Source organism: Lepisosteus oculatus, chromosome 2, assembly GCF_040954835.1.
Source record: "Lepisosteus oculatus isolate fLepOcu1 chromosome 2, fLepOcu1.hap2, whole genome shotgun sequence".
Lineage (NCBI taxonomy): Eukaryota > Metazoa > Chordata > Actinopteri > Semionotiformes > Lepisosteidae > Lepisosteus > Lepisosteus oculatus.
The window spans coordinates 69,139,383-69,150,688 of NC_090697.1; the positions used below are offsets into that span (position 1 = coordinate 69,139,383).

Consider the following 11,306-nt stretch of genomic DNA (forward strand, 5'->3'; position numbering starts at 1 on the left):
CCCGCGCCAGCGGCCCCTCTCCGCGCCAGACCAGGGCGCTGGAGAGAGGAGACTTCGCCAGCTGCATTATGGGAGAAACAGGAAGGGCAGATTCTACACTCAGTGGAATTGAACCAAGACACTGGGATTCCATTTTCCTTGTATAATTGTCCAGCGATTTAATTTATTGGTTATTTTGCCCTAAACAATTTGGGTGATGCCCATAGCTCCTGAGTCCAAGAGCAGAGTCCCATCTGGTTTTTAAACCCACAGAAGCTGAGTTATCAGTCATATGGAATGGCTCTTGCCATACAGTACAGGGGGCATCTTCTATGCCAAAGCAGGACCTCAGCTTAACCTCCTATAGCATAGGGTCCCCGGTCACGATGGTGCAGTGTTTTCGTGATGAATAAAGGAAAATACTTGCAGTGTACTGGATATGATATGGTCATCCCTCTGTACCAAGGCGACTCTTTGACTTGGTGCTTTTGAGAAACTGGCATTAAAAAAACAACAACACAAGTGCTAACATAATTAAAAATCACTGGTGAATTAAAATAGGATTTTTATAGGAAAGGTTCGCACACAATATGAAATGTTTTTTTTTTTTCAGTTTGGCGGTTTTATGCCAGCTAAAACATCACTGTGTTCACGGACATCACTGTGTAAGGAGAAGCTTTCTCATTGTAGGTGCTTTCAGGTCATATTCTGCGAAAGGTGATTTTTTCATCCTCGTCATCACACTCCTTCTTTGTACCGAGCCTTGGCCAGCCGTGCCGTGACTTTTCCAGATTAGGGACAGGGAGTTCCCCTCCTGTGCGCTCTCGCCGAACCAATCCCTATAGTTGGCATTCCAGTTTGGCAAAGCGTCAGTCAATACTAGGTCCGACCACCCCGCCCCCTTTCCAGGCTGGGTGCCGCGAGAGATTTCTCCTGTCTTCGCGCTGTGTTTCGGTCTCACCGAACCCGGCTCGGGTGCGGAGCTCAGAGCAGCGATTCCGAGGGCGAGCTGGGTAGACGAGTCACGCCGGACGAGACGTTCCGACACCTGGCGGCTGCTCGCGGCTCCTAACCGGTGACCCGCGTGTGTTCCTCATAGGAACCTTAGGGAAGTTTCCAAATATCTCTCTTTTTGATGTGCCGTCACCTCTTTCCCTATTCATTGGCTTCACGCACGGGGACGGGATCGCTTCGGCTTCACGAATTCCGTGTCAGGTTAAAAAAAAACGTCAACACAGACTGTGTTTTGGATATTCATTTGATTGGCAGTTAGCATCATTATCTTTTTTTTATGATGGCTGCTGTGAATCTGGCGGAGAATGATGTCGCTGTGGACTTGAGGGATTTATCTGGTATCCCCACTGCTAAAAACGGAGGTAAGGTAAAACAAGAATTCCTTCTGCGTTCAGAACAACACTAGACACTAGCCGCGGGTCTGGGAAAGACATCTAATTCATAAAAGAGCAAAACCGCGTCATATGCATGGCTTTCACACGGCGATAGCATGAATACTTGCATTTGTCTCTCTATAAGTGTGTAGAGTAAAACGAGTTTGATTTTTTTTAAATCCATTATTTAACTTTGCAGGCACTTTGAACGTCACATGAACGCAAAGCACTTGTACAACAAAGTCAAGTTCTGTAAGTAGGCGCAGAACGAGCCTCCCGAACACGAGCCGTATCCTATCAAACCTCTTTAATTGCAAAAAAAAAGTTCAAAACTGCTGTCGTCCACTGTGCTAGAGGCTTCGAAACGCTGATGGATGATCATTCCGTAATTAAAAAAATAGCCGTGACCTTTCTGTTCATGTGGATTTTCATAATGTTGTGACATTTTTCGTTTCTGAAAGCAAAAGTGCATTTTAGCTTCTTTGGGATCATTGATTATACGTGGTTCATGTAAAAAAACGTGTTATATACCAAATACCAAATAAAAAGACCGATCGATCTTAGCCGAGTCTTGTTAGCCGGTTCAAGTTAAGAGTTTAAAGATTTTAAAGACAGAAATAACAAACAGAACTAGTAACCTCATTATGGGTCACTAAAACAGCAGCAACAACAACAACTAATACCACTACTACTCATAATAATAATAATAATAATAATAATAATAATAATAATAATAATACATGACATACGAAAGACGCGTGTACACCTCAGTCTGTATCGCTGTCCTTGACAGAAGGGACAACACTAAAAAAAAATCGATTACGCTCGCGATATTAATGTTAAACTGCGTGCGGTTTTTTTTTTGTTTAAAAGAAAGTGAGTCGGACATTGTTATCATTCCGCAATTTTTCTGCGCAGGCTGCTCTCGGAGCGTGTTTGCTCTCTGGGTGGGAATCTCTCCAGCACCGGGTTCTGCAATGCTGCACGTGAATGGCGGAGCGTCTGCCCAATGTTCCAAGAGCTGCCGAACTGGTCCGACTCGAATATTATCCCCTCTCCCTCTCCTTCGCAGGCACAAACCTTCTGTAGGAACCATGGCCGAGAGAGAAGGGCGCGATGCGATGTGTTATTGAGCGTTAGTTTTTCAAGCCCTCGGTGCCGATGCCGCATTGTGCGCCTCGCATCAATCAAACAATCAATCAAAGTTTATTTATCAAATGCACAACAATACAGTAGTTGCTGGAATTGAAATGTCTTGGCATGGAGATTTGAAGGATACTGGGTAAGGTAAGGCAGATCAAGCGCCGAAAATGTTCGGTTATTTTATTTCGAGGCGCGGTGTGTTCAAGTAATGTCGTAAGAAAGGGATTATACAATGGCAATTAACAAACCGATACCCTGTGTATGTTTTTAACACAGCTCTTGGTTACCAATAATAACACCACCAATACATTTACACAGTAAGATCCATCAACGTAACGACTCCTAACAACAGTAAGAATCGCCGGGTACAATGACAAACACCAGCGGTTTTTGAAGAGACTCAAAGCAATGTACATTATTTGAAATAACACCCCAAAAAAAGAAGAAAAAACAGCACCTTGACTCAGTAAAAACGCGAGTGAAGTTAAATTAGGGGCTGTATTAAATGTTGTAATTGGTATTTAGGGTTGGTAATTGGCGTTAATTGGTATTAAAGGTTGTGGTGAAAAGAGGTGAGGAATTGGAACCGCTGGCGAGGCATCGAATTCGAGAAGCGGGTTTCAGAGACGGCGCCGAGCGCGCGCTGTCCGTCGTTAAAATCTCGGATCGAGTTTTTGGCCTATAGTCGCGTAGCCGCAAGAAATGCCCGTAAATAACCTGGAATCAGGCCCGTGGAGGATTTTATCCCTAAGCAGGAGAAGTTCACAAGCAACTCTGAATTTCACAGGGAGCCGGTGCGATATGTGCTGGCGCTGAGGGCTTTCTCACACAGGGCCGGGATGTCCGGTCGCAAAAACGAGTATCATTCTTATTTTACATTTTTAAAGTGTTCGCATAATTCAGGCTGGATTCAAACGTGAAAAAAAAATGTCGCGGTTGAAGGCCAGGCTCCCCAGAACAATGGGTTTTTTTTTCACGATGTTTTAACACGCGTGCAAATAAATTGAATCTTTTTCTTTTTAAACGCGTTGGCCTCGTTTAAACGCAAGGTGACCATTTGTCCGCCGTGGACAAATAATGCAAAAAAAAGACCCTCAGAACGTATTGCTTTATATTAGATATAGTGTGCAACTTTAAATTATAATAATGCCATCGGGCTGTTGTCGAATGCGTGTTTCTGTCCTCAGTACCGAGTAATAGATAGTTTGAAACCTTCACATTGTGCGTCCACGACTGACCAGGTTACCAGATCGAAATGTTACCGAAGAAAAGAAAAATAATATAAAATGGGTAACAAAGTGATCATTACTGCATTCAATATATTTATCTTAAAAAAAATAAACGCAGTTTGGAGGACCCTGTCCCATCAGCACTGTTATCTTTGAAAAGAAAATGGCCAATCATTTTTATTTTAAGCTACTGTTGTTAATGCTGACATACAATGTATCTGAGATGTATCTTTTTTTTGGACACCGCAGGTGAAATTAGTTTAAAATGAAAAAAACAACAGTATTTTCTTTAAACAGAAAGCTCTCTCTGGTACACACCAAATAAATTCCTTGCCTGGATATAATTCTCTCCCTGAAGCAGCTGTAACTTAAAAAGAAAAACTATAAAAACTCACCGTACATGTATTATAGTGTTGTTATCTACATGGCATGCTGGATCTTTAATTTGTTGTTATTATTAAGATAACAACCTAAATAATATTCTGAAATAACTTTTTTATAAGGCCCATAATGGAAACATTTCTCTGTGAAAAATCAGGCATAAACGTTAATTTGTTCTAAATGGTCACTTGTTCAGTTTTGACAATACTCCTGTTTCGGTAGATCGTGTGGTAAATGAATTGTTTAAAATTGCATGCGGCTACTTAAAAACAAAACTTTCAATATCAGTGCCTGAAAGAGGAGGGTATGAAACCCTATATTTAGAAGACTTCAAACCTTCAGGCCTACAGTAACGTGCACAATAGAATCACGATTAAGAGTTTAAAATTAAGTGTATTGCAACAGAAAACAAACCCGTCTGAATGTTTTATTATAGCACTGTACTGTGTGTACAAGAATGAGTGTTAAAATAAAAAAACATTTAAAGGTAATTTAGTATCGTCTGTAAGTCTTGATTTGCGGCACACTATTTAGCACTTGGTCTTTGAAGCAGGCGAACGGAGTTACTGTACGTTTAAATGACAGCTTTTAAATAATTTTGTCAGTTCTTGTTAGACATGTAGAGACGTATTTCTGAAGTATTTCTCCGTTTGCCTTTCGTATTCATAACACAAACTTCTCTTTCCACACTACTTAAAAAAAATAGTCTACAACGACCAGAAAAGAATGCCTTTTATTACATAGTTTATTATTTTTTCGTACAGCAATCATTTATTCTTCTTCTTCATTCGGTCATTTACTAAATCCTCTTGTGATGTATAACTGAAACAGCCCCGTTAATCACTCGTAGCAAAGTCTACGATTCTACGGAGATTTCATGGGTATGTGGGTCTGGTCCTCATGTATATTCGGTGGATATTATAAAGTAAAAGCAGATGAAAAGAAAGGGGGCTGACTGGTTAAATGCGTCTGTCTGAAAGGCGCCAACAATCGTTAGGTTCGGTAATTTTTTAAGTTGTGTTTTACTCAGAAACGTGCTGGCGAGGAAGTTGCTGGAGATGAGCTCTAATAAAGGTATTTACACATCAAGCCGCGTTTCCTGATACACATGTATAATCTCCCTCCCTTACAGCTATTTTCTCTAATTATGTGAAAAAATCCACAGACTACGCCCCCATTCCTGCTTTTTTTAATAAACGAGCCCAACTGATTTTTTTTTTTTGGTCTGTGGTAGAGACTGTACACCTTAGCCGCAGTACAGTAGCGCCAACAGCAAAAAGTACAAGTTTTATTCCGCGGCGTTTCGCAAAACCGAAGTTAACCTAATACCGATAGGAAGAAAATTTCAATTTCGATACGTGGGAGATGGGAAACATTTCTGTACATAACCGAAACTTCGAGAGTATGGCATGCTGGAGAAGTGCAACATTTAATATTAATTTATCCTTTTTATTGTTCCCTTGGAAACGAGCGAGATTCAGGACGTCTGTTTATCGGAACTCTTGAACACGCTTTCGGGATCTCGAACGAATCTTCGTTTCGTTTGCGGGTTCAGAAACGTATTTTACTTCTGTTTGCTGCAAATTAAAATATTATTTTGATTTCGGGCTTGGAATGGACGGATTTTTACAAGTCCATTTTTCCGTCAGTCTGATAAAACTTAACACCATTACTTTATGTCTTATTTCCGAAAACCTCTCTCGAACCACGTGTTACGATCGTATTTTCTGTTCTTTCTGACAGAAATAGCCAGACCTGCCCTGGAACCTTTTCAGTTTCAAAAACCATCTTGAAATAATATTTTTATTGCGCTATGAAGGGCCATTAAACGCATTTTAACAATAAAATAAACCAGTCTGTTGCGCTTTGATTCTTTCCATCGAGGGTTTGATAAGCGTATAATATAGCGTATATTTTCCCGTCACGCTCTGCTCCGGCCTGTTGGTCGGTAGGCCTTCGGGAAAAAATCCGACGCGAAGAACAACAATTACAATAGTAATTACAATCAGAACGGCCCTTTATTATTTTAAGAAACTTCCTCCGACTCGTGATGTCGATTAGAGTTCCTGGGACCGCCGTGCTGAGGTTGGGGTTCAGTAATACTCGGGAGACAGGAAAGTACGCGGCGCCGGCCCAGTTTTGCCGCTTTGCGCTGTGCGGTCTGCGGCCGTTGTTTTGAAGTGTTAGCCCTAAGTGACCTTGTCGACGAGGAGTCCTGCGCAGACACCAGTTTCATCGCAGAGATGTTTCCTCGTCAAGCAGGACGACTTTTTCTGGTCAGGCAACCCAGTTGTGTCCAATAAAAGCGTGACATGACCAAATCCGTTGTTACTTAATGCTCTGTTTCTCATCTGTTGCATTTGGATCCTAATGTATTGAAATAAAATTGATAATAGGAGGGGAAATATGAACAATACAGGGCCATAAAACTCAAGGCACCTATAGGCAGGACAGGAACTAAACGATTACCCATTGGAACTAGGCAATAAACAGGCACATGTTGCTATAGCAACCCAGATACATAATTAGTACAGGAACCAAATAATTAGTCTCTATAGGAACCACAGTTAGCACAATTATATCAGCTCTCTTATCCTAGAAAATGACTTAGACTTATTATAAACAATATTTTTAGTTTGAGCATTCTAGCCTGTGTGGCCAAGGGTCTCATCCAGAGGGGAACTGTTACATTATTATAAGTCCTCAGAGCATTAAAAAACCAAGAACAGAAGGCAGTTCTTTACACAAAGGGGGGTGGGAGTCTGGAACGCGCTGCCCAGCCATGCAATTGAAGCCTAGACCCTGGCTTCGATCAGGACACAGCTGGATGAGATCCTCCGGTCAGGACAGCAGGCAGATCTTTACACAAAGAGGGGTGAGAGTGTGGTACGAGCTGCCCAGCCTTGTTGCTGAAGGTGAGACCCTGGCGTCTTTGAAGAAAAGGCTAGTGGAGACCTTTGGATCAGTCACCTGCTAGCTACCAAACAGGCGAGAATGGCTGCACCGTCCTCCTTCCTCGGGTTCGTGACCTGCCTTGTGCTCTAACGTTCCCGCCTGTCGCTCTCCAGCCGCGGCCGCGGGCAGCCTGCGGGTCCGCTCGGGCTCGGAGTCCAGCAGCGAGGAGGCGCTGGGGCCCGCGCTCTCCGGCGCCGCCCGGCTGGAGAGGAAGCATCGGCGCCAGCGGACCCACTTCACCAGCCAGCAACTGCAGGAGCTGGAGGCCACCTTCCAGCGGAACCGCTACCCGGACCTGAGCATCCGCGAGGAGATCGCCAGCTGGACCAACCTGACCGAGCCCCGCGTGCGGGTGAGCCACGGCCAGCCTGCCGCCGCAAGGAGCACAGAGCCATCTCGAATCGCGCGAGCCGCTTGCCCGAACGCGAGCCGTCAGCTCACCCGGGTGCCCCCCTTCCCCATCGGGAGACGCCATTGCAGCCTGAAAGGCCAGCGAGACGCCCGTGCTCTCGCAGGGCCACTCTTTCGGTCTTCAGTCCCCGGGGAAGGGAGTCCAGCAGGTCTGGCAGCTGTTCTGGGCAGCTGGTTGAGTTTAAACCAAGCCCTCGATTTGATCTGTAATTCCAATTTAGAGATGGGACTAACGCCAAAGGACACCAGGGCTTTCAATGACTGGAGTTGCCCATCCCAGCTCATACATTTGAATGTCTATTGTTATTAACTTATCTGGCTGATGCTTTTATCCAAATTTACCGATTTATACATCAGGGGATTATACTGGAGAGATTTGAGTGACGAACATTGCTCACGGCTACAACAACAGTGCCTCGCTCAGGTTTTGAGCCCACAGTCTTTAATTTTCCAAGACCAGAGTCCCTGTTCTCTCCTGCCCTAGGGGGAATAAACCCTTTGGATTTTAAATTGGCTGTCGTTAAGTGAAAGGCTACCCTACAAACTGTGGTTCCATACGGGACACATCACCACAGGGCACCAGTGAGTTTCTTGAACAGTATTGATAGATAAGACGGAAATTTCTATCATGCATATTAATATTGTTGCCAAGGACTGCACAGCTGCATGGCCGCAGACATGGTGTGTCAGAGGGAGAAGATTGCAGCTGACAGCTGCAGGAAAGCAGGTTGGCTGGGTAGTACAAGTACCTCTTCTCTCCCCACACAAAAAATTGTCCTGTTTCCTCCAGTACTTTAGTTCTCAAGACAACCCCAGAAAGACTCAACCTTCTGCATGACAGTCTGCGTCTGACCCTGCACGGTGTTAGGGCTGGCAGCCACACTTCAATGAGAGGGTTCCCAGTTCCTCGTTGGTGTCGGGGGGTCCTTTCTTCCTCCCGGTTGCTTCATGGTCTCGTCTTCTCTCCCTGTGTGTCTCTCCAGGTGTGGTTCAAGAACCGGCGAGCCAAATGGCGCAAGAAAGAGCGCCACATGCCCGCAGACATGTGCAAGCCAGGCCTGGGACCACCGCTAGGGGGGCTGCTCTCCCCGTATGAGGATGTGTACTCGGGGTACCCCTCTTATGGCAGCTGGGGACCCAAAGCACTGCCCCCCAAAGGGGGGTACCCTTTCTTCAGCCCTGTCGGCCACCTGAGCCCATCTCCGCAACCACCCCCCTCCCTCTCCGCAGTGCCACTGATGCCAGATTCCGTCCCGTCCAGTCTGGACCCCCTCAGCAGCCCCCCAGCTGTGTCCTCGCCCTCTTACTGCCCTTCCCAGCCCCACTTCCTCCTAAGGGAGACCTGCCTGTCTGACCCGCGGTTCCGATCCAAACAGCCTGGCTCAGCCTTTTCCTATGGGCCGATTCCCAGCCCCAGCCCGGGGCACTGCGAGTACCGTATGGACCGGCCTGTCTAACCCTGACCTGCTCCGGGAGGCCCAGAGATGAGAAACAGTGAAAACAAACATGTAGGCGCACATGAAGGAATTTGGATGACTTGCTGTATGTGCCACTAAATGAATGTAAAAATCACTTGTTTTGAGTCCAAAAACAAGATTCTGTCATACTTTTTTCCTTGAGTCCTGCAGGGACTGGTGCTGTGTACAAGCTGATGACAGCTCAGTTATTAGAAACAGTATGGCAGCTGAGAGGAACCTCTTTTTATATCTTTCCCGATTTCCCGGGATGTCATTCGGTTTAGATGGAGTATGTGCCACTATTCAGAGCACAGGGGGTCTCCGCCCTCCATTCTCACCATTCTAAGTGAGAAAATGTCTTGCTCTAGCTGTGTAGCTCAGTATTCCATCTCCACCTCTCTCTCTCTTTCTTCTCCACTCTCTCTGCTGACAAGCAGAGCATGGCTGCTACTGAAGGGCACACAGTTACCAGAGCCAGAGCTTCAGCAATCCCACAAAGTGTATAAACCAAGACTTGGCCCGTCTAGCTAGTTTGGCTGCAGGCAGCTAAGTGAACCAAGGATCTCATCCAGCTGTTTCCTGAAAGGCCGGGTAGCCCGTTCCAGACTCCCACCACGCTTTGTGTAACGTGACGAATATGAAGGAAGGCAGACTTCACACAGATCACACAGCCAGCGCTGTAGAGGTGAAACGTGCCCACCAGCAGAGCTCAGCTTTTCACTGTCCCACATTACATCCCAAATTAAGTAACTACGCAGTGAGTTCCTGCACTAGACTCTATAAGCCATACGGATAAGGTGATTTGCATTTGTAGCTTGTTTTTCATGGTCTGAACACTGTACATTAGTTAATGTCCACAGATCTGAGCAACAGGCTGGATTCATCTACAGCTCAACAGGGGTTGTGGTTGGACAGGTTCTACTTCAGCAAAGGAAAGACTGAAAAAGGGCCATCACTGCCTTAAAATGTCATCATAGACAGAAATCCCTACTTGGAAAGCATTCATACATTCATTTAGTATTAATGAATGGTTTTGGCGGCAAAAAAAGCCAACATCCTGCTGACATACTTATGGAGATCAATGCCAGCTCAACTCAGGACTGAAAGGTTTAAACAGGTTACCATGTCAGGAGTTCAACACGCAACTCAGTACTAATCCCAGCAGAAACTGGGTTGATTGAAGCACAATATTCTTCAATACTGAAGAGCTGCATGGTTTAATTATCTTGCTGTTAAGCTCTTTACTAGAGATTGTACCATTTTCTGAAGATAAAGCTAACTTAGAACATTTCAAGACCAAAGACTAACCAAAAAACACAGCAGTGTTTGGAATGTCTTTACATTGTTTTGTACGTTCAAGAAAACAAATGTGCCTGAAACAATTTCTAATTTTGGAATCTCAAGGGAATAAAGAAAAGTTGTTGTTTTTTTACCTCATCACCCATTAAAATACCCTGCATGCCTTCCTGTGAGTGCTCTGCCAGTTTGGCTGGGGGGGGTGCCCAGCTCTTCAGCGAGATGTGGTCTCAGTCACTCTGGGACTGGGGGCTGGGTGCCCACCCCCCAGAAAATAACAATGGATATCTGGAAACATTGTGTCCATGGTACAGGAAACAACAGCAATCTTTTCTTCAACTGATCCATCCTCTCAATGAAAAGCTTTATTGAGTGCTTGCAATGCAGCTTCTACTGTATGTGTCTTAAGTAGAAAGTGACATTATTTATTAGTGTTATACTGTATATTTCTATTTTCTTTTATACTTTTATATTTAATGCTGGTCGGGGGCATTCTTCTTCTTGAACTTGATCAAGAGCCCCTGACGTGGAGAGGTTTGTAAGGGAAAAATATCAAACCGGCCAATGTCTTCGCTCAGAGGGTAAATAAATGCAGAGAATCGTCCAGGCAGGGCCAGTGGCTGAATGCACCATCCTGACTCATTCTGCTGAGGGCTGTCTGTCCAGATTTTTGAATGTGCATCAAACTTACTTGGGCAGTATCCAAGGTGCTGTAAAAAATATATGTATTTGACTCTTGTTTCTTTGTTACCAAAAGACTGTGTTTTGATAAATTCCAATAAAACAGAACAAGTTAATATAAGTCTTTGTGAAATGACTGAAAAATGGAAAACGTGTGGGTTTTCTCCGGGAGCTCCGGTTTCCTTCCACAGTCCAAAGACATACTGGTAGCTTAGTTGTCTTCTGGGAAAACTGGCACTGGTGTGAGGGTGGGTCTGTGTCAGTGTCAGTGTTCATTCCAGGATGCATCCTGCCTGCTCCCCTAGGATACTGTAATAGATAAAGGGGCGAAAAAATGGAGGGGTGGATTATATGACCAACCCAAGGATCAAGATACCGCTACTTTT

General features: G+C 44.8%; 1 protein-coding gene across 1 annotated transcript; it reads left to right on the plus strand.

Annotated features, from left to right (window-relative positions):
• Positions 1-908: 908 nt before the first annotated feature.
• Positions 909-11,286, plus strand: LOC102686592 (pituitary homeobox 3-like). Its single transcript, XM_006625540.3, has 3 exons — positions 909-1,355; positions 7,189-7,427; positions 8,470-11,286. The coding sequence occupies exons 1-3, from the start codon at positions 1,271-1,273 to the stop codon at positions 8,941-8,943; spliced, it is 798 nt and encodes a 265-aa protein (XP_006625603.2). The 5' UTR covers positions 909-1,270; the 3' UTR covers positions 8,944-11,286.
• The last annotated feature ends 20 nt before the right edge of the window (positions 11,287-11,306 follow it).

Excerpts from the sequence above, each read along its gene's own strand:
- LOC102686592 (XM_006625540.3), top strand. The coding sequence starts at position 1,271 with ATGATGGCTGCTGTGAATCTGGCGGAGAATGATGTCGCTGTGGACTTG. Across the intron at positions 1,356-7,188 it reads CCCCACTGCTAAAAACGGAG|CCGCGGCCGCGGGCAGCCTG; the intron begins GTAAGGTAAAAC and ends GTCGCTCTCCAG. Across the intron at positions 7,428-8,469 it reads TGACCGAGCCCCGCGTGCGG|GTGTGGTTCAAGAACCGGCG; the intron begins GTGAGCCACGGC and ends GTGTCTCTCCAG.